Below are 25,994 nucleotides of genomic sequence, written 5' to 3'. Positions count from 1 at the left end.
ATATATAGAATTCAATATTGAATTATGTTTTTTACATTTAAAGTCTTATAATTAATACAAAATATTGACACCTGTTTAAACAATATAAACTATACTAAGTATCGTTTATATATTATATGTATACCACTGAGTATAAAATAGTCAAAAACAAACTACATTCTAATAATGTTTCTAAATCTCTAACTAATCAGTATATTGAATTTGAATAATTTTTGTCTCAAAGATTTCATTAACCAATCGACATTATAATTTATAAAATACAAATTTTACAAACAAATTTCGATCCAAGTTTTATAGTTATTAATCATAAAGTACACAGGTAATGATTTTTTCGTGTAATAATTTATAAACGCTAATGAATAAATAATTATTAACCAAAAAATATTGTCATGGAGATCAAGCAATAAAATTAACTCGTTACATCGTATATACAATAAGAAAAATAAGAATGCAGTTGTGTTAATTGTTAATTTGATATAAATATTTTAGAAACTTTTCTTTTAATTTCAATAACATGAATATTATATTTTCAGACAAATCTGATTGAAATCAATCACTAAGCCAAAACTTTTTTTTTTTTTGGAAAGGACACTACAAAAGTTAGAGGATTTTTAAAAATTAATATACGACACAATTTAAATTTATTTGGCTAATTTTCAAAATTACAACTGACAAAATGAATGAAACTAGTCTTTTCATGTACTCGGCACAAACTTTTCAATTTTTGTCTATATTAACTTACATTAACAAACTAAGCGATATATTTTACAGTCAAGATCTATTAGAATCAAACAATCAATTTCAACACTTTGCAATCATTAATGCATACTTTGAGCATCTCAACAGAACGAGCAACGAGGCAGACGCGAAAAGGCATCTCGTCCTAAAACTACTCCAAGGATCTGATCTGTACGGTGGGCATGAAAATGAAACACTTGACATAGAATATGTCGATGCAACTTTTCATTATATTATAAGTAACATTATATTTGCGGACTATGGAAATGTCTATGGTTACTTGGCAAAAATCGTCAACTTGTCAAATAATTTGACACTCTCGTTCCTCAAAGAAAATATCCTCAAGGATCTAATGAGTCTTGAGTTTTTGACTCCAAACGGAACGCTTTCAAAACTCAGTCTTCTGTCATCAGTTAGAATCAGAGACGACTTTCTTTTGTCTTTTTTCCCTCAACCAGAAAAGGACATGAACATAACTGACATTGATTATATTTATGCACAAGCTGGTTTAATATTTGCTCACTCGGGGAAAATTAACACAACTAACGTGACTTTCAATGATTTAATCGTACTATCGCAGACATTAGAATTGGCAGTCCTACAGAACATAACAAATCAATCTGCATTGACAATTTTTACTCTTCCAGCTCTTCTCTTTAATGCAGGTAACGAAGCAAAGAAATTTAATCAACAATATGTCGCGGACTGTGTTCAGAATGAAAATTTCTTGACAGAAACGCTAAATAGTTTATTCTCATACTTAAATGAAACCTTTCTGACAATTAATCGGGAGGCATACGAGAGCAGTCCATTTTATCAATTCAGTATTACCATGTCAAAGTTCAAAAGTCGTACTGTTCTTGCAGAAGATTTTTTACGTCAACAATGTAATTTGAAAAATGAAAGTGAATACGAATCAGCAATTGACAAATATAAGTTATTCGCATCGAGCAGTGAGTGCCCCAATAATGAAAGTATATTATTGCCAAATGTAGATCAAGTTTACCAAAATCAGATTGACGTGCTTCAAGAGAAATATCACTCTTTTATGGAGATTTTTCTGCAGCAAGTGTTTTATGAAGCAAAATTAGTGGACTTGATTAATTCAACAAAAACCACTGTTTACGAAAGTCAGACAGTTCCAATTCAGACTTCATGTTTTCCAGTTCCTTGTCCACCGTATCAACCACGTCTAAATCCAAATATTTATTTATTTGCCTTGAGAACATCGGATGGTGATTTTTATTATGCATTGGTCAAAAGTGAGAGTAATTTAACTTTGTTGTACTACAACAGCGATCCAGAGGAGTTTTTAAACAAAGTCGGCTTGTCGCGAAAAGAAAATCTTGAGATATCCGCAAATCCAAGAATTTTAAAATACTCTTTTGAAACTTACGAAACTTTTATTGATCGCTTAGCACGTTTGAAAGCTAAAGAATTTGCAAATGAATTGTATTTCACAGGATATGAGAAAACATTCAAAGAGAAGATTGTGGACGGATTAGTAGCTTTTATTCCATTTTACAATTGTATTAAATTCTCAAAAGCAGGTGACAACGTAGGTGCTTCGTTTTCATGCATTAGTGATGTCATCAGTTGGATTCCTTTCGCAGGTCAATTACTGCAACTTAGCAGTAAAATTGGAACAATGGCTTTTAATAACCTACTTCTTGCCACTGGAGTCACTGTTAGAACATTTACTGCAAGACAAGCAATTCGCATCTCGATGGAAGTTGGACTTCACGAGGCTTCGTCAGGATTAATGGAAATCGTGAAAAATGTGATTTTTACTAAAGAGATGTTCAAGAGTCTGTTCGTGGGTTTAGTTCGAACAGTGGATCCTGGCTTTGAATTTGTAGGCAGGTTACACTGGAAAGGAGGATTATTGCTGGGTAAATTGTTTAAAAAAACTTGGACAGTGACTGCAAAGAAGTATCCATTCATAAAAGTGAATTTTCCCAAGGAAATCTGGCAGCAGTTGACCAAAGCGAGTTTCCAGTCGGCAGATGATTCTGGAATGATTCCCGTTTTACTAGGACAGAGGGACGGTTATGATGTCTTTAGATACAGATACCCAGGAGGAGAAAAGAGATTTGGACCAAAATTTCTTCGTTTACCGAATACAAACGCTGAATTAAGGCGGGTCATTGGCTTTAATGCAGAGACTCCCGTAGTCGTGTCAAGAATTAACAAATATAAAGTGTATTACAAAAAGATTGATTTGAAAACCAAAAATACTTACGGTTTAGAATTGGAATTGAATCATAACGGTTTGCTGCGACCAGTCAGACCTTCATTTCGTGAGCACATTGGAACAATTATGAGGGAAGGATTGAGCGGTAGAGGGAAAGTAATGATCGAAAGGGAAAGATCCATTAATGAAGCTGCAAATCTGATAGCTAATTCAAATCCTTATTTGAGTCGTAGTAGTGTTAAATCTGTATTAAAACATTACGTTTTAGCAGTTGAACGTCCGTTGGGTATGCAGGAGGATCTAACAAACGTTATGATTGATCCAGTTTTAATCAATCAAATAGAAGACGTAAATCATATTTCATTGAAGAAGTACTTAGGAGAGAATTTGCTTGCTGGCGATCTTGCTTTGAACAATTATCTAATTATACCTACCTACAAGGATTTTGCGCTCGATTGGATTAGAACTAATGGGATACATAACTCATATTCTCAATTTTATGTGGAAAATTCAGCGAAATTAGATTCCTTAAGGAGTAGCTATGTTATTGATAATTTTATAAAAGCGGACTTGGAAGAATTTAAGAATAAATATGGATCGCTGTATGGATCTTATCAAAATATAGTAAAGTCTGATTTCAGTAGGGTTTATAATAAATATAACTCTATTAATGCAAGAAGGTTTGTTAGTTTTCAAGATTATATCGGATTGACGATTTATTCGACAAGCGGTGTCAAAAATCCAAACAGGCATATCAAGAATACTCTGTATAAATTAGCCATAAGGCAAGCTGACGAGACTATTCAATTTTCAAAGAAATTATTTTGTTTAAAAGGGAAAACTAAAGAGGAATTTCAAATCGATAAATTACTAGCAAAAGGAGATTTAGTGAATTCCAACTTTTTTCTAAGGGCATCAAGTAAAGAGAAGTTTATAGATAATAAAGTAATTGAAATTATTAACAAAAATTTAATTCCAGTAAAATATGAAATACATTTGGATTCCAATTTTTTGGCAGTAAATGTGAACCGTGTGATTCCTACAAATGAGGAACTCTTTGTAATACTCCCCAATGTAGAATTTTATATCGATGATATAATTGAAGAAATAAATATTATAACTGTAAAAATGTACAATAAGCCTACTGTAAAAGAACTATCGTTAGTGAAATATATGTCAGAAATAAAAAATTTGTAATAAAATTACTATAATAATAATTTGTTTGTTTATTTTCTGTTTCATTAATGTCGATTGTAATAAAATTTTACGAAGGCCTTTTTACGGATTCATTTATTGTAGTCATTATAATTTCAAATAATCTAAATTTTAAATTTCGAAACTAATGATTTTCAGGCTTTATATAGTGATACTAAAAAATATTTTAGGGTTGACAGCGTGTACAGCTGATTAGAAATACTGCGTAGTGTATTGGCGTCGATTACACGCTCATGCGTATACGTATTTATTGGAGATAACCAAATAATTTTTGTTAAATGAAACAAATTTTTGCATTGCATGAATGAAATTATTTTTAACTAAACTTATTCCCTGGCGGATCTCGAAATCGTAATGTACGCTGAATTCGTTGTACATTCGTTACACATTGGTTAAACATTTAGTTGGAGTGAAAATTGTGTAGAAACTTTGTGGAAACTGTGGAAAAGTGTAATTGAATTGAATAATAAAAGTATTTAGTGATAGATTTGTGCTGTATTTGTGATAAATTAACGTGTTATTATTAAATAAATAAAGTTTAAAGTGTAAAATGTTCGCGTAAGTGAGTTTGACAGGCTAGGGAATTTTCTAGTGACATCCAAATTGATAGTCGATAAAGAAGTTGAGCCGCCGACTTTGCACGGTAGGTGGCAGCATTCATACTTTCTCCTTTTTAAAAATTCTCTTTTTCAATTGTAAATAGAAAAATTAATTAATTAATAAGTTATATAGTTTCTATGTTGTCATTTTTTTTAACAATTGAATTTTTGAAGATTGTTTAATGAGATAAATTAAACTTGTATAATCGATGCAAATTGTTGCTTTTTAATTAAATTAATTTAATCATAATTTTAATAAAGAAAACTTTTTTATCTTTCTTTATTTTATTATTATTAATTTATTTAAAAGTATTACACTTTTCCACAGTTTCCACTCAGTTTCTACACAATTTTCACTCCAACTAAATGTTTAACCAATGTGTAACGAATGTATGTACCCAGACAGCACCGTTTTTCGCAGGGAGTTCGCGGGGAGTTCCCCGTGTTAAGTTCGGAAACTAAGTTGGGGAGCTTCAGGGGAAGTTCAGGCGAGCTCTATATGTCCTCGGTTTTATAACTCGCGATGCGAAGTTCAGGATAGTTATCCGATTAAGTTTGCCGAAAAATTGTGGATAAAAGTTTAGGAAATATTAAATTTTGAGTTTTACAGAAATTTGCTTTGTGAATTTCTTTAAAACTATCTCCGGAAAGTACTCTAAATAAGATATATAGGCAAATTTCCTGTAAAATTAAAATACAAGTTTTCAGTGAATTTTATAAGGTAAGTTTATTATAAATGTTTTATAATATTTATTAAATAAAAGTAAAATTAAAAAAATTTATTTTTCCCTTATTGCGCTTTCTTTTATTTTTCCCCAACATTAACGGCGCAATTTTCGGAAATAAATTTGGAGGAGCTGGGGATTGAACCCGGACGCGCAACACAACAGCCAAGAACCCTAACCACTAACCTAACCAACGACCTGAAGGTGGGTAACTTTCGGGTCTTTATAAGCTGCAAGCCTTGTCGTCATCAGTTGACACGAATGGCGGGAAAATTTAAAAATGTTTTCAACGAAATATTTTTAAATTCTATTATTAAATTAGTGTCATAATTAAAAGGGCATTGAAATAATATTGCAATGTTAATATTAATATTATTTGTGAAACTAGCAGCTATATAAAACGATTTAAGGTAATTCTTTAAAAATGAAATTTATTAAATACTGAATCTCGTTATAAAAAATTCTGGACTTGTCAAATTTTTATTAAATTATTATTCAATTAAAAGTAACATAATTAGAAAAACTTTTTGAACATTTATCAACGTATGTTTATGGCTTTTATCATTAATTAATTAATTAAATTTACCGAGATGTATGGTGGACATTTAAATCGTCAATTTGTAATTTGATAATTTAATTTAAAAATTAAAGTATCTGCATTTTATAATAAATAGTTATAATTATTTGTCAATAATAATATAAATTATTTATAATAATTGTAAATAAATTTCTTGCATTCTTTAAATTAAAATTTTTTATACAACGCAATGTTTTTTCATATTTTTTATAATAAAGAAACTTATTTTTGTATATCATAATAGCGGTGCCTTAATTTTCTTTTAATCTATAAACTTTTATTTTAATTATCGCTTTAGAAAACAAAATTAAAAAAAAAGAAATATTGTTTCTTTTCAAATATTATCTATTATATTTTAAAATTATATTTATATTTTTTCCATGTTTATATATATATATATATATAGAAAAAGTTGCAATTTAAGAAAAAAAAATGTATGTAAGAAATGGCAATTATAAATATACGGAAATGAGATAAAATAATATTTATAAAACAGATAAATGAATGCAGAAAATTTTAAACTGATTTAGTTTTAATTTCCGTTAAGGATAAGAAAATTCACAGTCAACAGCATCCTCTTTCTGTCGTATACGCAGTTGCGTAACGCGAAGCACATAAAAGAGTTGATTCGAGTAAAAGCATCATAAGTTTGTTGTTGAATTGAGCCGCTGCAGGAGGTGTCATTATAGGACAATTATTTATATATTTATTAGTATTATTATTAGAATTACTCATATTTTATTTATTTTCGATCATGTTCCATACTGTTTACTTGTGAGTATATACATATATTTTTTTTCAAACGTTTAATTTCAATTTTATATTATAGTTTTATTTAAATTAATCTCTCGAAATTTTTGGTGCAAATTTGAAAAGAAAAAAAAATTGTAAAAATTAAATTTATTGCAATTTTCTGTTTCTGAAATAATAAAAAAAATTCTTTATAATATAAAAAATTTCTTTCACTTTATATTATAAATGTCTTTTATTACAAAAATTTACAAGTGTATATATATATATGTGAAAATTATTTGAAAAATTATATAAATTCTATATTTTTTAATGTTTTGGGTAAAAAATAAATGACAAAAAAATGTGATTTTTATCATTTTAGATTTTTTTTTGGATATTTAGTCATTGTTAGTCCATTCAAGATAATTGAAGACACGTCACTTGCTGTCGAAAGTAATGTTGAGAATAATATTTCTGAAGTTTGTAAAACTAAAGAATGTTACACACTAGGTAAGTTTATTATTTCAAATTATAAATTAAATTTGTTTTTTTTTTCTAAAGAGCCCTAATGCCAATATTGAAGAAATTTCAATTAATGCAAATTATCAAAATACTGAAAATTTACTTAAAACATAATTATTTATTCTTATATATATACAATATATGCATCGTTGAAAGAAATATATAAATATTAATTAAAGGCTCAACAAAAATAATTAATCAACAACATTATCTAATTGTACGTAAAAAAAACAAAATTCTATAATATGCAATATTTTTTTATATTTATTATTTATAATATTTTATGTAAAATATATTATATGTATATAATAATTAAAATAATAATAACTTATTTCAATAAGATTCTAACTGCAAATAAACCTGATTGTTATATGATATTTTCATGTTAAAAATTATAACAAATATAATATAATAAACGACAGAAAAATAAATTTTTGTTTAACAATTTTTTTTAAATCAAGAAAAATTGATTTATTAATAAAGTAATAATATAATAATAATAATTGTTTTTCCTCCTTGGTTGTACATTTTCACTTTCCCCTTCGCAAAAAAAATAATAATAATTACAATAATAATAATAATAGTAAGAATGATGATAATAATGAGTAATAAAAAATTAATAATTAATGAAATAATTAAAATATTAAAGAGATATTTAACTATACATAAAAATTGTTGAAAGAAAAAGATTATTGAATTTTGAAAAAATATTTATTTGGTTATTTTTGAAGTTTAAAATTGTTTGTTCCTATAATTTCTATACAACATTAAAACTGACGAATAACAATGTATGACATTTTTAAAAATATTAGTGTTTATTTAATATCTTTTTTTTTTTTTTATTTACACACAATTGTAATACATTATTAAAATGTGTTTATTATACAATAATATTGTGTTTTGCAGCGGAATTAATTAAAAAAGGAATGAATGATACAGTAAATCCTTGCGATGACTTTTATTCCTATGTATGTGGTTCATGGCCGACTAATTATCCGGTTCCTGAAGACAAATTTAAGTGGGATTTGGATTCAATGGTTGAAGAAAAGATAAATATTATTCTAAAAGGTAATATTTTCATTGGAATAAATTTTTGTTTTTATGTAATTCAAATAATCGGCTACTTGACTATATTAATTGTCAAATAAATATTCATATTTGTATATCAAATAATATAATTATAAGTCAATTAAATTGTATTTGTTTCCAAATACAGAAATTATTATAAAAAATAAAGTTCTTTTTTTTTTTGATTTGAATAAAAATTATTTGATAATTTAATAACCGATTATTTTTTAATCACTCTTTTTTTCAGAGTAGTATATTTGTGAAAAAAAATCGTTACAATTATATTATTGTATATTCTATATTAAATATATTATTTATATATTTATAATATAATATAATATAATATAATATAATATAATATAATATAATATAATATAATATAATATAATATAGTTTGCATATATATATTCTATATACATTAATTTTCTAAATTATGTAGAATACAAAAAAAAATTAAATTTATTATCTATAACTTGAACTCTATATAAATTTTTTTTTCTTATTGCTGTTTTTTTTATAGAAATTTTACAAAAGCGATCAAGGACTCAGGATAATGTGCCATTAACATTAGAGAAGAAATGGTTCAAGTCATGCATGGATGAAGGTAATAACTTTTTTCCATTTAACACGTTAAATTCTTACTTATATAAATTTATATAGCTGCGATGATACAAAACTTTATTTGTTCTAATATTAAATTATTTATTTTCTGTTCATATAATTTATGAAGAAGTAATTTTTTTTATGAGCCTTAGTCATACAAGAATCTATATACAATAAAACACTATACTGATAAAAATTTTACTTTTTTCTTCAACAAGACAGTTTTTGTTGATTTTAAAAAATGTTTGTCTGTCACAATCAAGGTTCAATTCAATTATAAAAAAATAATTACACTTCAAATAGAATTCAAAAATTTTGAATTTTTCTGTAAATTTTAGTTAAAAAAAAAGAAGCTTATCTTTAATGAAGACAAATTTAAACAAATTTCAATATAACTCTAATTCTAACGAAGTTAAATTTAAAAAAAATCATAATTTCCATAATTTAAAAATCATTAATTACAATTTTTATTTTAAAGTATTTTATTAGAAATAATTATTTTTTGACAAATTTTCATTTTTCGAATTAACATTTGACAGATGTTCTTTTTATACGAATTTTTACATAACAAAATTTGTAGCTATAAAATTTTTATATTGCAGTCATTTTCTTTACATGACTTTTTATTTAAAAAAAATTTTAATTTATGCGAATTTTAATTTAAAAGAATTCTCATTCAATCGAATTTGATCTGTTTCGGAATTTTTAAATGACAGAAATTCTAATTCACCGAATTTTAATTTGTCCGAATTTTTATTTGTACGAATTTTTAATTGAAGGAATTTTAAGGTCCCGAATTTTCATTTGTCCGAAATTACAAATGGCCAAACAAACAATTTTCATAATTTCTGGTTAGTCAATTTTAAAAATCGCGCCCAAATCTTTTTGTAGGTTATGTTTGTTTGGACAAATGAAGATTCGTCATTTTAAGGCCAGGTCCAAGTGAGGCAGCGCCATCTACAATGAAACTAAAATTTTTGAAAATTTTCAACAGCCTTTTCTTGAAAACAAGAAGGTAAAATGCTTCTTCCTTTATGGATAATTGATTATTGGCAAGATATACACCAGCTAAAACTTTTTTTGAGTTAAAATAATAAAAAAAATTTCATGTCAATAAATTAAATATGAGCACTTTTTCACAAAAACTGTAACAGTATTTTCTCAGAAATTACAATCAAAAATGCAATTTCCATTTGGAAAATTAATAAACGCTAAAAAATACACGACCTAAGATTTACCAATAACGAAAATAACAAAAAAAAAGTATTTTAACATAACATATTTTACTCATTATGACAGCCGTTTGGCAGGTTATATATGTCACCAGACGTTTCGCAGTTTTGCCGAAAGGAGGAGATTGGCGTTGTTGCTAACCACCTGAAATACATAATCTACCAAAGGGCTGTCACAATCAGTAAAGCAGTATCAATATGTTAAATATTTAATAAAAATTTTTTTTGTTATTTTCGTGATTGGTAAATCTTAGGTCGTGTATTTTTTAGCGTTTATTAATTTTCCAAATGGAAATTGCATTTTTGATTGTAATTTCTGAGAAAGTACTGTTACAGTTTTTGTGAAAAAAGTGCTCATATTTAATTTATTGACATGAAATTGTTTTTATTATTTTAACTCAAAAAAAGTTTTAGCTGGTGTATATCTTGCCAATAATCAATTATCCATAAAGGAAGAAGCATTTTACCTTCTTGTTTTCAAGAAAAGGCTGTTGAAAATTTTCCAAAATTTTAGTTTCATTGTAGATGGCGCTGCCTCACTTGGACCTGGCCTTAAGAGTTATATCAATTAAAAATTCGGACAAATTAAAATTCAGTGAATTGGAATTTCTGTCATTTAAAAATTCGAATCAGATAAAATTCGATTGAATGAGAATATTGTTACATTAAAATTCGCTTTAATTAAAATTCTTTTAAATAAAGTCATGTAAAGAAAATGACTGTAAAATAAAAATTTTGTCAAAAAAAAATTCGGTAGTTAAAAATTTTGTTAATTAAAAATTTGTATAAAAAGAAATTCTGTTAATTGCTAATTCGAAAAAATGAAAATTCGTTAGAAAAATAATTATTTTTAATAAAATTGATGAGATGAGATGAGATAATAATTATTATTATAATTAACGGATTATTGTCAAACTAAATAAATTTATTTTGCACATTGTAATTTAAAAAACTTTATTCTTAATGAAAATTAAAATGTTTAAAATATAAATTTTGACTTATTTTAGATAGAATTAATAAAAAAGGTTTGGAACCATTAAAGAATATTATAGAAAAAATAGGTGGTTGGCCAATGACAATGAATACAAGTGTATGGGAAAAAAAAGAAATCACTTGGCAAAATGTTTCACAATATTATGCGAATATTGTTGGTGCATATAGTTTATTTGATATTGGCGTTCAACCAGATGCAGAAAATTCTACAGTTCAAATTATCGCGGTAAGAAGTAATAATATTCATCTTCAATATATATAAACACATAACCTTGGAAAATACGACAACTCGTGAAAAATAAATAAAAAAAAAAAAAAAACACAATTAAAAAAACAATAAAATACAATAACAGAAATAGTTTTCCTTTAATTATGAAACAGTAAAAATAAAATTCCTTATTATCGTGCGACAATAATAGTAATTATATAAATATTGTATATATAAAATTGTAGATTGATCAATCCAGTGACTCTCTGATTGAAACGCGAACATTTGGTGATAAAGAAAATAGTTATCATTATAAAAAATTTATTTCATACGATTATACAAATAATGAAGACGTTGATGATATTGATGATGATGATAATGATGATGATGATGATAATGATAAAGAAGCTGATGATGCTGCAGTAAAATATGTAAGACTTATACTTAAAATAGCATACGCTTATTCAGCATTTGTAGGAGGAAGTGAAAAAAATATCTTGGCTGACACTGTCAATTTATTAAAGTTTGAAGTATCATTGAAAGAGGTAAACATAATTATCAATACAAAATTATTTTGAAGAATTACAGGAATTAGAATTTCTTAATTTTAAATGAACATTCTTATTATAGATACAAACTTCTCCGAATAAAAAAGGCGATATGGAATTAGGAAATAATAAAATGAGTATTAGTGATTTTCAAAAATATTATAATCGTAAGAGGCCCGGAAGAACGACTGCAAGGGTAAAAAAAATATAATTATTTCTTTATTATTTGGGATATTTATATTCAATGTGTTTAAAAATTAAAGAAATAGTCAAATATCTCGAAAAGTATCGATTTTCGAGAAAAATAATCAAAACAAAACCAAAATTCAATTCCGAATGAAGATAGAACTACATTTTTGGATCTAAAAAAGCTCTACATTAATAAAATATTTTTTTTTTAAATGAGACCACTAATTTTCAAAATGAATTTTGTAATTTCGCTAAAATTCTGCGTTCAAGCATGTAATACACATGATTAAAATATTCCCAAGCAGCACGGTATATACCCTGAATATCCGTTGAATACCACAGTGGAATATTCTCATGATCATCTAGGAAAATCAAAATGTCCGCATCATGGGAATAATCCATAGTGACATTCAGGGTATATTCCAGTGACATTGAGGAAATATTCCTCGGTGACATTCACGGAATATTCCAGTGACATTAAGGGGATATTCAGGTGATATTGGGGAAATATTCCAGTGATATTGAGGGAATATTCCACGGTTACATTGAATTTTTTTTTTAAATGTGTTTTTAATCTTCCTGCTCATTCAAATAACAATTTATAACACATTTCTATTATTTCAACACTTAAAAAAAAATTCAATATAACCGTAGAATATTCCCTCAATATCACTGGAATATTCCTTTAATATTACCCTCAATGTCATTGGAATATACCCTGAATGTCACTGTGGAATATTCCCATGATGCGGACATTTTGATTTTCCTGGAAGATCATGGGAATATTCCACGGTGGTATTCAAGGTATATTCAGGGGATATACCGTGCTGCTTGGGTTAGGTCCCAAACATTTTCTACAATTAGGGCCAGGTCCAAATAAGGCAGCGCCATATATATTGAAACTAAAATTTTGGAAAATTACCAACAGCCTTTTCTTGAAAACAAGAAGGTAAAATGCTTTTTTCTTTATGGATAATTGTTTATCAGCAAGAAATACACCAGCTAAAACTTTTTTTGGGTTAAAATGATGAAAAAAATTTCATGTCAATAAATTATATATGAGCACTTTTTTCACAAAAACTGTAACAGCTGTTACTAACCACCTGAAATACATAATCTACCAAAGGGCTGTCACAATCAGTAAAACAGTATCAATATGTTAAATATTTAAAAAACTTTTTTTTTGTTATTTTCGTGATTGGTAAATCTTAGGTCGTGTATTTTTTAGCGTTTATTAATTTTCCAAGTGAAAATTGCATTTTTGATTGTAATTTCTGAGAAAGTACTGTTATAGTTTTTGTGAAAAAAGTGCTCATATATAATTTATTGACATGAAATTTTTTTCATTATTTTAACTCAAAAAAAGTTTTAGCTGGTGTATATCTTGCCAATAATCAATTATCCATAAAGAAAAAAGCATTTTACCTTCTTGTTTTCAAGAAAAGGCTGTTGGTAATTTTCCAAAATTTTAGTTTCAATATAGATGGCGCTGCCTCATTTGGACCTGGCCTTAAGTAAATTTGCGAAAATCACTAGGGTCAGCCGGGGTAAATTCGAACGCTAATTATTTCAGCTTAATTAAAATTAAAAAAAATAAGTTAGACATGAAAATTTTTACCTCAGATCCTCTTCAAGAGATTCTAAGTATTATTCCATTTTTCGTTTGTTAATTAGCAACAGCATAAACAAAGATAACGAGTATTGCAAAAAAGATTGAAAATCAAAGATGACACTCTTTCAGTATTTTGTCTCGTATTTGAAGAAAAAGAAGCTAAAAATTCATTTTATTATTTATAATTGTTTGTTATGAATACTAGAACAGAAACTATTTTTCATTTTTGCCTTCTGTAAAATTTTATTAATAATATCAGACCGTTCGTATTTACCCCGGAAAATTGGAAAACCGGGGTAAATTCGAACGGTATTTTCAATAATTTTTTCTTATATAAAAAATTGTTTTTATTTGATTATACTATTATTTTAACATTATAAAAGTACATAGAAAAAAGTTTTTCTTTCTATATGTATCCTCGTTAGTAATTAATAAGCAGAAACATATAATCTCTGTTCTCTCGAAGGAGTGTTCCACTTTTGTTTTGCCAAATGGTTTGTTGAAAAAAGTTTTTCAGGATCTTAATAAAATTTGGTATTCTAGGGTTTTTGGGGTCGCTGATTACCAATTTGACGTCAGTTTTTCAAAATTCAAAATGGCGGATCCAATATGGCGGACGAGAATTAAAAAATTCATTGGATTCGCTCGAAAATTGTTACTGGGGGGGTTTCAGGGTCGCTGATTACGAATTTGGAGTTAGAAAATTTGATCATTTTTAAAAATAAGTTTTAGGAAAGTCCGCCATTTTGAATTTAAAAAATTTGACTTTTATTTTTGTATTTACATTCAATCACTCCAAAATACTTTCTGTACCAAGTTTTGCAAAAATCCGTTATGATTTGATAAAGTTATTGAAGGTTTTAATTGTGTAATGCACTTTAATTTTTAACCTGTTTGATTTTTGTATTTATATATGATGCATTATTACATAATAGGTTTATTATCGTATTTTTTTTGAGTTTTTATATAAGTTTAACAATTGCAATACTTTAAATTTATTTTCCCTAAGATTTTTCTGAAATACAGTGGCGTTCGTATTTACCCCCATATTTTAGGAAAGTTGCAAAGTATCGAGGTAAATACGAACGCTAAGTTTCCTGCGATTGTAATTTATCAAAAATTTTTTCTACCCCATAAAATTGTTCTATGGAAGTAAAGTAACAACTTCATGCACCAGAATACCGGAAGTATTGTCTTTTAAAAGAAAAAACTTATGTTATTGTTGAAATTTACTAAAAGCGTTCGGATTTACCCGGGCTGACCCTACTTGGTTTTTTTTAAAAACAAATTTACTTAATTGAAGAAAAAATTCGCACCCAATATTTGGGTTGGGGCCTAATATTTTAATCATGTGTATTACATGTCTGAAAGCAGAAATTTAGCAAGATTACGAATTCGATATTAAAAATTAGTGGTATAATTTAAAAAAAAAATATTTTTTTTTAACTTCAGCCCTTATATTGGGTCCGGGCACATTTATTGGGGTTTAAAAATTTAGCCCTTTTCATTCGGAATAACTTTTGTTTTCTTTTAATCATCATTTTAATCATTCTCTATACTTTTTCAACATCCTGTATAATAAGTCACATTTTTAGAATTTATTTATTTATTCTATTTCTATATTGTTGTTATTAATCATTTGAAATATATTCTGTTTAGATTAATTGGCTCGAAATGATCCAAGCCTTATTCAAGGATACTGATGTTGTTATTGAAGAAACAGAAAAAATAGCTTTACTCGATAAACCTTATATTGATAAATTAGTTCACCTTTTAAAGAGGACACCTCAAAAAACTATTGGTACGAATTGTCAATAAAAAGAAAAAGAAAGGAAATATTTTTTTCTTCTTGAATTAAATAATAAAAAATATTATAATTTTAAAACAATATACTGATATTCAGAACGTGTGTGATCAATAATTTTTAATGAAATATTTTTTTAAATTAAAAATTCTCAAAGATTTTTTTTTCAATGTTTATTGATCGAGAAATTATAAAAAATATATCTTTAGATAAAATTTTTGAAGATTTTCCATCTTAAAAAAAAATTTCTTTTCTAATTGTTGATCATAAATTTAGTGAACTTCAGGCATCGTATATTTTAGAAGATATATAATTTTGTTTCAGTTAATTATATTCATTGGAGTTTTATAAGCGATGTCCTTAAATATTTGGACAAAACAACAAGACAATGGTTTGCCGAGACTGTTAATAGTGCTATGGGAATCACCAAAGAATCAGAAAGGTAAGATATTTTCATTTATAATAATAATCAAACTCAAACATTCAAAAAACTATTCAAATCTTATAATAACAAATTTTAAATTTTGAAAATTTGTTTTTATATCATATTTTCCAATGAATTTATTGCAGATTTTAAACCAAATAATTTGTATTTGAGTCAATTAAATTTTATTTGTTTTAAATACAGAAATTATTAGTTTAAATATAGTTTATCTTTATTTGATTATTGATTCAAATAAAAATTATTTTATATAAATTTAAATATTTATTTGATAATAATTGTCAAGTGATTTTTTATTTATTAAGCTTTTTTTCAGTATGGGGATTCAGAGTTAGTGAATCATTAGTTAGTGACGAACTAAATAATGAAAACAAAAGATTGTGATTCACTATAGTTAATTAATTAAGTATCATTTAATTAACCTACAATTTACTCTTTCTCATTAACTAGTGAATCACAATCTTTTGTTTTCGCATTACTTAGTTCGTCACTAACTAATGATTCACTAACTTAGATTTCTCCCCACAATATAGTTTTATTATGAGTCAAAAGTTCTGAACGTTTAAATGAACGAAATATTTTTTTTCAATCTATAAATTATTAAAAATTATGATGGCCATGTAAAATAAAACAGTAAATTAAACAATTATTAGGTAAATTAATAAATTCTTTTTAGATATTTAAAGCAATATTTTGTAATAAAATTCGTACTTAAAGAAGTTGACAAAAAAAATTTCGTAATTTTTAGGTGGGAAGATTGTATAAGTAATATGCCATTGAAAGATGGAATGTCTGTTGAATTCATCAAAAATCAATTCCCTGATATGACAAAACAAACTGTAAGTTGTATTTATTATATTTTTTCTAATAACATTATTTATTTATAAAATAACATTTATTTATAGTTTTTAATCATGAGCGATATCATATTTTACATAAAAATTTCTTTAAATTAAAAATACAATGTCACCTTTTAAAAATACAAAATAACGGATCCAATATAGTCCAAAAAAAATAAAACAATTTAAAACCTTCGAGTAATAAGTTTCAAGAGAATCTGATGAACTTAAAAAAATCTGTCATTTTGAATTTTGTCAATTTAACGTCAGATTCGTAATCAGCGACCATGAAAATCCCTAAACTTAGATTTTCGTAATAAATAAAAAATTCAAGAAATAATAATAACTTTTAAAATTTATATAATAACAGAAGTGTCATAAGTATAGTGAAATTATTAAATTCTTATTACTATAGGCAAAAGATATGGCCGAAGAAATCCGAAAGGAAATTGATGTAGAAATTTCCCGTGCCAATTGGATGAATAGTGAAACTAAATCCCTGGCAAGGAATAAACTCAAATTAATGGAAGTTCTTATTGGTTATCCGGAATGGTATTCATCGTCATCTAATTTAAGCGAGTCGTATGATGGGGTAAGAAATTCATCAAAATATATAAGTACCTATAATACAGTAGAAAATGATTACACTAAATTTTCCTTTTGCAGCTTGAAATTGGTTCGGATTATTTTGAAAATGCAATGAATTATTTAAAATTTGTAACACGCAATTCAGCCAAAGAATTTAGAGAACCATTCGACAAAGATCAGTAAGAAATTTTTGTTAATTAATATATTAATTTTATAAAAACTTTATATTAGCATACATGCTTATGTGTAATTAGATTACGTTATTTAATTTTATAAAGCACAATTTATTATATTATAGCTGCTGTATAATTTTACAGATGGCTTATGTCACCAATTACGCCAAATGCTTATTATCTTCCAGCAACGAATACTTTGAGTAAGTAAAACAAAAAGATTCGTTTTTCATTTACGTATAAAGACATTTTTATAAAGATAAGTAAACAATTTTGTACAATATTTGAAAATTAAAGTAATTTATATTTTGTTAATAATAATTATTTATTTTAAAGCCGTTCCAGCAGCACAACTTTTGATTCCCATATTTCATGCAAATGTACCAGAGTAAGTATATTTTAAATACTAATATTATATTTTGATTAATATCATTATAACTTCGGCATAATACTATTTTTTTTATTTTACAACACAGCTAATTTACAAGTATCAAGTTAATATAAAAATTGGGATGTTTCTTCCGGGTTAAAACTTTGGCGGTATTCCCGAACGATTTATCTCAAAAATTTAAATTTTCTAAATTTTTCCAAAAATTCAAAATTTATTTTGACCTAGCTCAAAATCCGTTGGTCCAATCAAAAAGTGCCGTATTAATGGGACCTGCGTAAAAAACGAACTTTGGGCGAAAACTAGCGAAACATGGCCAAAAATTTTAGCCAAGGTCAAAGATACTTTAGAGGCATTTCATATGAGAATACGGGGTCATGTCTCAGATTTTTCTCAAAATTCGGTAAATTTTAGTGATAGTGGTGCTAAATAAGTGTACAAATTTTGAATTTGAAATTTTTAATATTTTTCGAGATATTTACAATAACAAATTTCAGCAATATTTTTTTGCTTTACTTATAACTTTTATCCTATTAAAAATAGAGAAAAATGTTGCAAATGTTTTTTACGCGCACGATCTTAAACTTTTAGAAAAAAATTATTATTTTAAAATAATATTAATTTTTAAACAATTTGTTTAAAAAATAAAATTTGTTTATAACTTTTAAACATGTTCTCCCTAATTTAGAAACGCGAAAAAAATCATGAATATTGTTTAAGGCCAGGTCCAAGTGATTCAGCGCCATCTACATTGAAACTAAAATTTTGGAAAATTTTCAACAGCCTTTTCTTGAAAACAAGAAGGTAAAATGCTTTTTCCTTTATGGATAATTTATTATTGGCAAGACATACACCAGCTAAAACTTTTTTTGAGTTAAAATAATAAAAAAAATTTCATGTCAATAAATTAAATATGAGCACTTTTTTCACAAAAACTGTAACAGTACTTTCTCAGAAATTACAATCAAAAATGCAATTTCCATTTGGAAAATTAATAAACGCTAAAAAATGCACGACCTAAGATTTACCAATCACGAAAATAACAAAAAAAAATTTTATTAAATATTTAACATATTGATACTGCTTTACTGATTGTGACAGCCCTTTGGTAGATTATGTATTTCAGGTGGTTAGCAACAGCGCCAATCTCCTCCTTTCGGCAAATCTGCGAAACGTCTGGTGACATATATAACCTGCCAAACGGCTGTCATAATGAGTAAAATATGTTATGTTAAAATACTTTTTTTTGTTTTTTTCGTGATTGGTAAATCTTAGGTCGTGTATTTTTTAGCGTTTATTAATTTTCCAAATGGAAATTGCATTTTTGATTGTAATTTCTGAGAAAGTACTGTTACAGTTTTTGTGAAAAAAGTGCTCATATTTAATTTATTGACATGAAATTTTTTTTATTATTTTAACTCAAAAAAAGTTTTAGCTGGTGTATATCTTGCCAATAATCAATTATCCATAAAGGAAGAAGCATTTTACCTTCTTGTTTTCAAGAAAAGGCTGTTGAAAATTTTCCAAAATTTTAGTTTCATTGTAGATGGCGCTGCCTCACTTGGACCTGGCCTAACTAACAAAAGTTAATAAAAAATGAAATATTTTACGAACAAATAAAATTAGAGTAATTTTAAAAACACCATTAGAATGCTTATCAAAATCCGCATCCAACGAGCCATATATGAACTATTTCTGATAAACAGGTGTGAAATTAATAATTAATAATAAAAATTATTTAAATAATTAATAACAGTTGAAGAAATGAAGATAAATCGTCAATTCTTTTTTTATTTAGAAGACCATCTAATTCTGTGTCAAAAAAAGAATATTAAATATTACCAAGAATCAAAATTTAATTATAAAATGTTATTTAGAAAAAGACTGAAAAATACCATGCCGAGTAGGTAGGCAGCCCCCTCCAACTTGTGTCGTAGGGTGCTTAAACCTCAATTTTCAATAATCATCTGTTAATAATTTAGATTTGTTAAAAATGTTATTTACACTGGTTTTATTTAACACGGAATTAGATGATCTTCCAAATAAAAAAAGAATTGACGATTTATCTTCATTTCTTCAAATGTTATTAATTATTTAAATAATTTTTATTATTAATTATTAATTTAACACCTGTTTATTAAAAATAGTTCATATAGGGCTCGTTGGATGCGGATTTTGATAAGCATTCTAATGGTGTTTTTAAAATTACTCTAATTTTATTTGTTCGTAAAATATTTCATTTTTTATTATCTTTTGTTAGTTAATTAATTAATATCTCGAAAACAAAGAATAATGCCATCTCAAAAATTTAACCATCAATTTATTATGACTTAAACAATATTCATGATTTTTTTCGCGCTTCTAAATGAGGAAGAACATGTTTAAAAGTTATAAACAAATTTTATTTTTTAAACTAGTTGTTTAAAAATTAATATTTTTTAAAAAAAGTAATTTTTTTCTAAAAGTTTAAGATCTTCCGCGTAAAAAACATTTACAACATTTTTCTCTATTTTTAATAGGAAAAAAGTTATAAGTAAAGCAAAAAAATATTGCTCAAATTTGTTATTGTAAATATCTCGAAAAATATTAAAAATTTCAAATTCAAAATTTGTACACTTATTTAGCACCACTATCACTACAATTTATCGAATTTTGAGAAAAATCTGAGACATGACCCCGTATTCTCATATGAAATAACCTCTTTAGCTACATGGCTTAGACTAAAATAATTTTTTTCCAACTTATAAAAATCCAATACTTTATTTATTTTATTAATTTTTAGAGCACTTCTAATTTTATAGTATCATTTTGGAATACAACGTTTTGATTCAATATATAATATCAAATTGATCCAAATATTAGGATCATTTTTTAAAAATGATTTGGAAATTAAGATTCTTTTTTGATTTTAACAGTGCGTTAAATTATGGATCTGTGGGTTTCATTATTGGTCACGAAATGTCACATGGATTTGATAACACTGGTAATTTGATAGAATATATATAATATTACACATGATTCTAATTATATTAATATTAATTACCATATTTATTTAAAATTTTTATAATAATACAATAATTAGGACGAAAGTATGATGAAAATGGAAATGTCATTCCCTGGTGGTCAAGCAAAATGATTCGTGAATACGAGAAGAAGGCTAAATGTTTTGTGGACCAATTTAATAATTATAAAGTAATTCAAACTTAATTAATTACTTTTTTAAACAATACTTAGTAGAATATTAGATATCTGTAATGTATTTTCTTTTTCTTTAATTATAGGTAGATGGAAAACTAACTCAAGGTGAAAATATTGCTGATACAGCAGGGTTGAATGCAGCTTTTGGGGCTTACAAGCAAAAAATTAATAAAGACAAAACTAAAGAACAAAGTTTACCAGGATTAGAAAACTTGGATTCCAATCAATTATTTTTCGTTTCTTTTAGTGTGGTAAGTTTTTATTCGCAATAATAATAATTTATACTTAATTAGAGGCGAATGATTAAACCCCAAATTTGTTATTTCGAATTTTTATTTTCTCGAAAATCGTTTTATCTAAAAGAAAATTGAATATAATTTTTTGAATTCAAATCGTCAGATTATATAATAAAAATACTTTCGAATTATTATTTGACAGAATTTTTTAACTTCGAAAGAACATTTTTTATAATTTTCAATTTACCGTATAATCATTTCTCAGAATTATTATTGTAGAGAATTAGTATTTTTCATAATTTTTATTTTTCCAAAAACCTGTTTATCTATACTATTTTTGATTTTACATAATAAGATACCAAATTTCATAAAAATCTGACAATTTTTTAAAAATAATTTCTTAATATTTAATTAGACATATCGAATTCCGGAAATCTGACATCAGATTCGTAATCAGCGACCCAAAAAACCCCTAGATACCAAGTTTGAAGTAAATCTTAAAATTTTTTCAAAATTCGTCCGCCATATTGGATCCGCCATTTTGGATTTTGAAAATCTAACTTCAGATTCGTAATCAGCGACACAAAAAACCCCCAGAAATGATTATACGGTAAATTGAAAATTATAAAAAATGTTCTTTCGAAGTTAAAAAATTCTGTCAAATAATAATTCGAAAGTATTTTTATTATATAATCTGACGATTTGAATTCAAAAAATTATAGTCAATTCCTTTTAGATAAAACGATTTTCGAGAAAATAAAAATTCGGAAAAATAAAATTTGGGGTTTAATCATGCGCCTCACTTAATTAATATAAATTAGTTATTTTAAACTGTCAAAAATCCAAAACACACTATGACTATTGGAACATTAAACGCTCATTTAGGGTCAATTTAAAATATTAAAAAAAATAATTATTAAACAAAAGATTTTAACTTAACACAATTTTTTCCGAAAAGTGTATATAATTAAATCTTGTAGAAGTGTTTTAAATTTATTTTTATTATAGTTTTGAGGTTATGTTAAAGTCTCCATCCTACTTAAAAAGGCATTTAGTGGCAGGGCGTTTCAATACGTGTCGTTCGTGAATGTGGTGGAAATTAATTTTGATTTTCAAAGTCTTAAGACAAATTTAATTTACCAAAACCTAATGTTTCTATTTCTTGAAATCAAGGGACTCAAATATATGTATGACAAAAATGATTTTTTTAATGTTCTACACTGAGAAAAATATGCTATTGAATCAATAGCATTTCTGCCAAAGGTATAAAAATTATTGATTCAAAAGCATATGCTATTGAATCTATGAATTATTTTACAAATTTTATAGCTTTAGATAATCAATAATTTATATACCTTTGTCATGCTGTTGATTCAATAGCATATTTTTCTCAGTGTATATTGTTTATAGGAGTTTAAATGCTGCTAATTTTCAATAATTTTTAATCAATTGCATTCCAGTAAAATCAGTTCGAATTCAACTGAAATTAGTTATTAGAGGACGTTGATGTTTGTTTTTAAAAACTTAAAATGGCGGACTATTTATTGACATTATGGCTTCCTCATGACTCACCTATAGCATTAAATTAACTCTAAATGAGCCCTTACCCACATAGCACCGAAGATTTAATAAATATTTATTAAATATTTATTTTCAATGTTCGCAGTATTTAGAATAAAGGTTATTAAGTAAAGCTTTTGTAAATATTTAAATGTCCGCACTTGAGCAAATGTTTAGCGCGAACCTTGAGTGAAGCTTGAAATTAAATATTCGTTAAAGGTTCGGCTCGAAACTTGAGTGAAGTTTTAAATTAAATATTCGTTAAAGGTTCAGCTCGAACCTTGATTAAAGCTTGAAAAAAATATTCGTTAAATGTTCGCCCAGATAGCTGGATTTTAAAAATTATCTAATCATAAAGTATTAATTGTATTAATAATAATAATATAATTAAAATAATTATATCTTTAATTTGAATCAGTTTAATGAATAAATTGATTTAAGGTATCACATCCACAGAAAAAACTTGGACTCATTTTTGTTGCAACTCATTTTCTTTTGGGTATCGAAATGAGTATGGGACAAACTTCATGTTATTCAAAATGATATTGGCTGGAATTTGAGATTTCTAAGTTGGCATCATAAGCAGAGTAATTTTGTATTTCAATTATTGTTTCTAATATTTCAACAACACCAGAAAGATTATTTTGACCAGTACGAATATTTAGAAGTTTTTAAATAAAAATTATTTATTATTATTTACGTAGATAATAATTAATTTCATAAGTTTTTAAATTTACCGCTATTATTTAAGTTGGCAGTACCGTTCCTGTTGTCAAAACACATGTTTTCATTTTTCTAACCTAAAAACATATTTCCTTTATTATTTTATTACGCGATTACAAGCAATTTTTAATCAAATATATTAAGTCTAGCGTGTTATTTACTTCTTTGTAATTATTATATTTCATGTTTTTGTGCAAAATTATTCGTTATTTCACAATATTTTTCCATTTTTCTTTTTCTCAAAATGAAACTTGCCTGTTTCATTTTGATACTTTTACCTTAGAACTCGAAATGAAACAACCAGTTTCATTTTTGTTGCGAATCAAATTGAGTATAGAATCTATACTCAATTTGAATTCAGGTTTTTTCTGTGTCGGCACTAATCGGAGTCAAAAGTTTGTAGCTCGCATTACTACTTCCCGCACTATACTTTCGCCCTCAACTCCCTATACTCTCAGCCCATACTGTACCTACTTCTACAAATACACTCGTACACGTATACCCCACACTAGCAGCGATTGGAAGGAGTAGGAGGTTTGACAACGTCGCTATAAGTCTCGCTTTGACTACTGTGGACTACTGTCTCTCTCTAACTAATGTTACCATCCTGCGATGTTGCCACATCAAAGTGGCGGGTGTGCTATATATTGCAAATGACGTCATGAAATAGAATTTTTAATTTATAATTACGAATAAACGGCACGGTAAATTATAAATTTCTTTGTATATTTTAGTTCCAAATTTATTCCTGAATTCAACATTAGTTTTTGAAAAAAATTTATAGAAAACTTCTGATGATATTTATGAAAATGTACTTCTCCCCCATACATTAGTCCCGTCTCCCATGCAAAATAAGCAACTTTGATTGCTAATATCTCTGGTTTCGTACGGCGAAAATTCTTCATATTTTGCAAATTTGTCAAGAATGATAATAAAAACATATGGTAAAATTTTCAAGAAAATCTATAGAAAACGGTTTTACCGATGTGATACCTTAAGAAATTTTAGTTTTCAAAAATGAAAAAAAAAATAATTTCTTAAATTTAGGGACTCATACTTGTTTAAGCAATGTTTTAGAGACTTTAAATAACGAAATTAATTTTGAAAATAAATTTAGGGGAGCGAGGATCGAACACGGGTTCGACGAACGCAAACGCAATACCTAACCAACCGAGCTATAAGAGCAACTATGATTGGAAAAAAAAAAATCTTAACCTTTATTCTAAATACTGCGAACATTGAAAATAAATATTTAATAAATATTTATTAAATCTTCGGTGCTATGTGGGTAGAGTCAAACCACGTCAACGGTGAGTAAAAATTTTGTAGATTTTTGGAAAAATAAAAGCAATTATCAAAATCTGTACCTAGCTAACAACGAACAAAAAAAAAATACTACCGTTTTTCGACTATTTTTTATTATAAAAAAAGTTTATAAAAATTAAAAATTTTTAAAAATGGTTTAAAGTGCTTTTTTTTGGTTCGTTGTGAGCTACAGATTTTCATAATTTCTTTTATTTTTTCAAAAATCTACAAAATTTTTACTCACGGTTGACGTGGTTTGACTCCATAATATGTTCCAATAATATATATATGTCTGATAGGCATTGCATGATTTAGATTTACATAGCTTAAATTCTTTTAATTTGTTTAATATAGGCATTTTGTCAGAGTGCAACACCAAAATTCTTATCGAAAGTTGAAACCGATGTCCATACAAAATCATCCGTTAGAATAAATGGAGCCGTGGCAAATGTAAAAGGATTTAGTGAAGCATTTAAATGTAGAAATGACAAAAAATGTACCCTATGGAGTTGATTAAACTCAATTTTATCATCATCGTATAGTTTATAAATGAAAATTATAAAAAATATTAGCTAATTTTACAACGTCAAATCAAAGTTCTAGGAAATAATTTTTCTTTTAGTTAATTTATAATTGTATAATAATAATAATCTACAATTATGTCACACTCTTTTGTAGTTTTTATCTGCTAATTTTTGGAAGTTATATGTTTTTTTATTCTTATCTTGAATCAGTAAATTTTTTACACTGAATCAGATGCAAAAATACATTTCAGTTTATAATTATACAAGCGTATTAAATCTTAAGCTGTTCAACTTATATGACATGTATAAACAAAAAATGTTAATTTAAATAATGTATAATTGTTAGTTAATATTAAAGGTGTTTGTTTTATAACAAATGTGATGATAAAAATTTTAATTCACAACTATAAAGTAATCCATTTTTGAAGAACTTGATAAGATATTAATTTTCTTTTATTG

At 26.2% G+C, this 25,994-nt stretch overlaps 2 protein-coding genes across 2 annotated transcripts in view; both read left to right on the top strand.

The window, feature by feature from the left end:
- LOC127283798 (uncharacterized) overlaps positions 1–25,912 on the top strand; it is a 48,658-nt gene extending 22,746 nt beyond the window's left edge. Inside the window, exons 19-37 of the mRNA XM_051308894.1 lie at positions 786–3,851; positions 6,714–6,822; positions 7,163–7,290; positions 8,209–8,370; positions 8,891–8,974; positions 11,213–11,424; positions 11,652–11,951; positions 12,037–12,150; positions 15,415–15,556; positions 15,884–16,001; positions 16,750–16,840; positions 17,256–17,432; positions 17,507–17,607; positions 17,746–17,804; positions 17,938–17,989; positions 20,905–20,972; positions 21,072–21,181; positions 21,271–21,438; positions 25,366–25,912. Coding sequence (XP_051164851.1) covers positions 786–3,851; positions 6,714–6,822; positions 7,163–7,290; positions 8,209–8,370; positions 8,891–8,974; positions 11,213–11,424; positions 11,652–11,951; positions 12,037–12,150; positions 15,415–15,556; positions 15,884–16,001; positions 16,750–16,840; positions 17,256–17,432; positions 17,507–17,607; positions 17,746–17,804; positions 17,938–17,989; positions 20,905–20,972; positions 21,072–21,181; positions 21,271–21,438; positions 25,366–25,524 — 5,420 coding nt within the window. The 3' untranslated portion in view covers positions 25,525–25,912. The remainder of the gene's footprint in view (positions 1–785; positions 3,852–6,713; positions 6,823–7,162; positions 7,291–8,208; positions 8,371–8,890; positions 8,975–11,212; positions 11,425–11,651; positions 11,952–12,036; positions 12,151–15,414; positions 15,557–15,883; positions 16,002–16,749; positions 16,841–17,255; positions 17,433–17,506; positions 17,608–17,745; positions 17,805–17,937; positions 17,990–20,904; positions 20,973–21,071; positions 21,182–21,270; positions 21,439–25,365) is intronic.
- Positions 159–4,149, top strand: LOC127283714 (uncharacterized). Its single transcript, XM_051308740.1, has 2 exons — positions 159–319; positions 534–4,149. Exon 2 carries the CDS (start codon positions 677–679, stop codon positions 4,127–4,129), a length of 3,453 nt encoding a protein of 1,150 aa, XP_051164697.1. The 5' UTR covers positions 159–319; positions 534–676; the 3' UTR covers positions 4,130–4,149.
- Positions 25,913–25,994: the final 82 nt, after the last annotated feature.

The sequence above is a fragment of the Leptopilina boulardi genome, unplaced genomic scaffold (assembly GCF_019393585.1).
Source record: "Leptopilina boulardi isolate dan_hultmark-lab unplaced genomic scaffold, ZJU_Lbou_2.1 LbouV2_310, whole genome shotgun sequence".
NCBI lineage: Eukaryota > Metazoa > Arthropoda > Insecta > Hymenoptera > Figitidae > Leptopilina > Leptopilina boulardi.
Note: the sequence above shows the minus strand (reverse complement) of the source record. Positions and strands in the feature narration are given on the sequence as shown.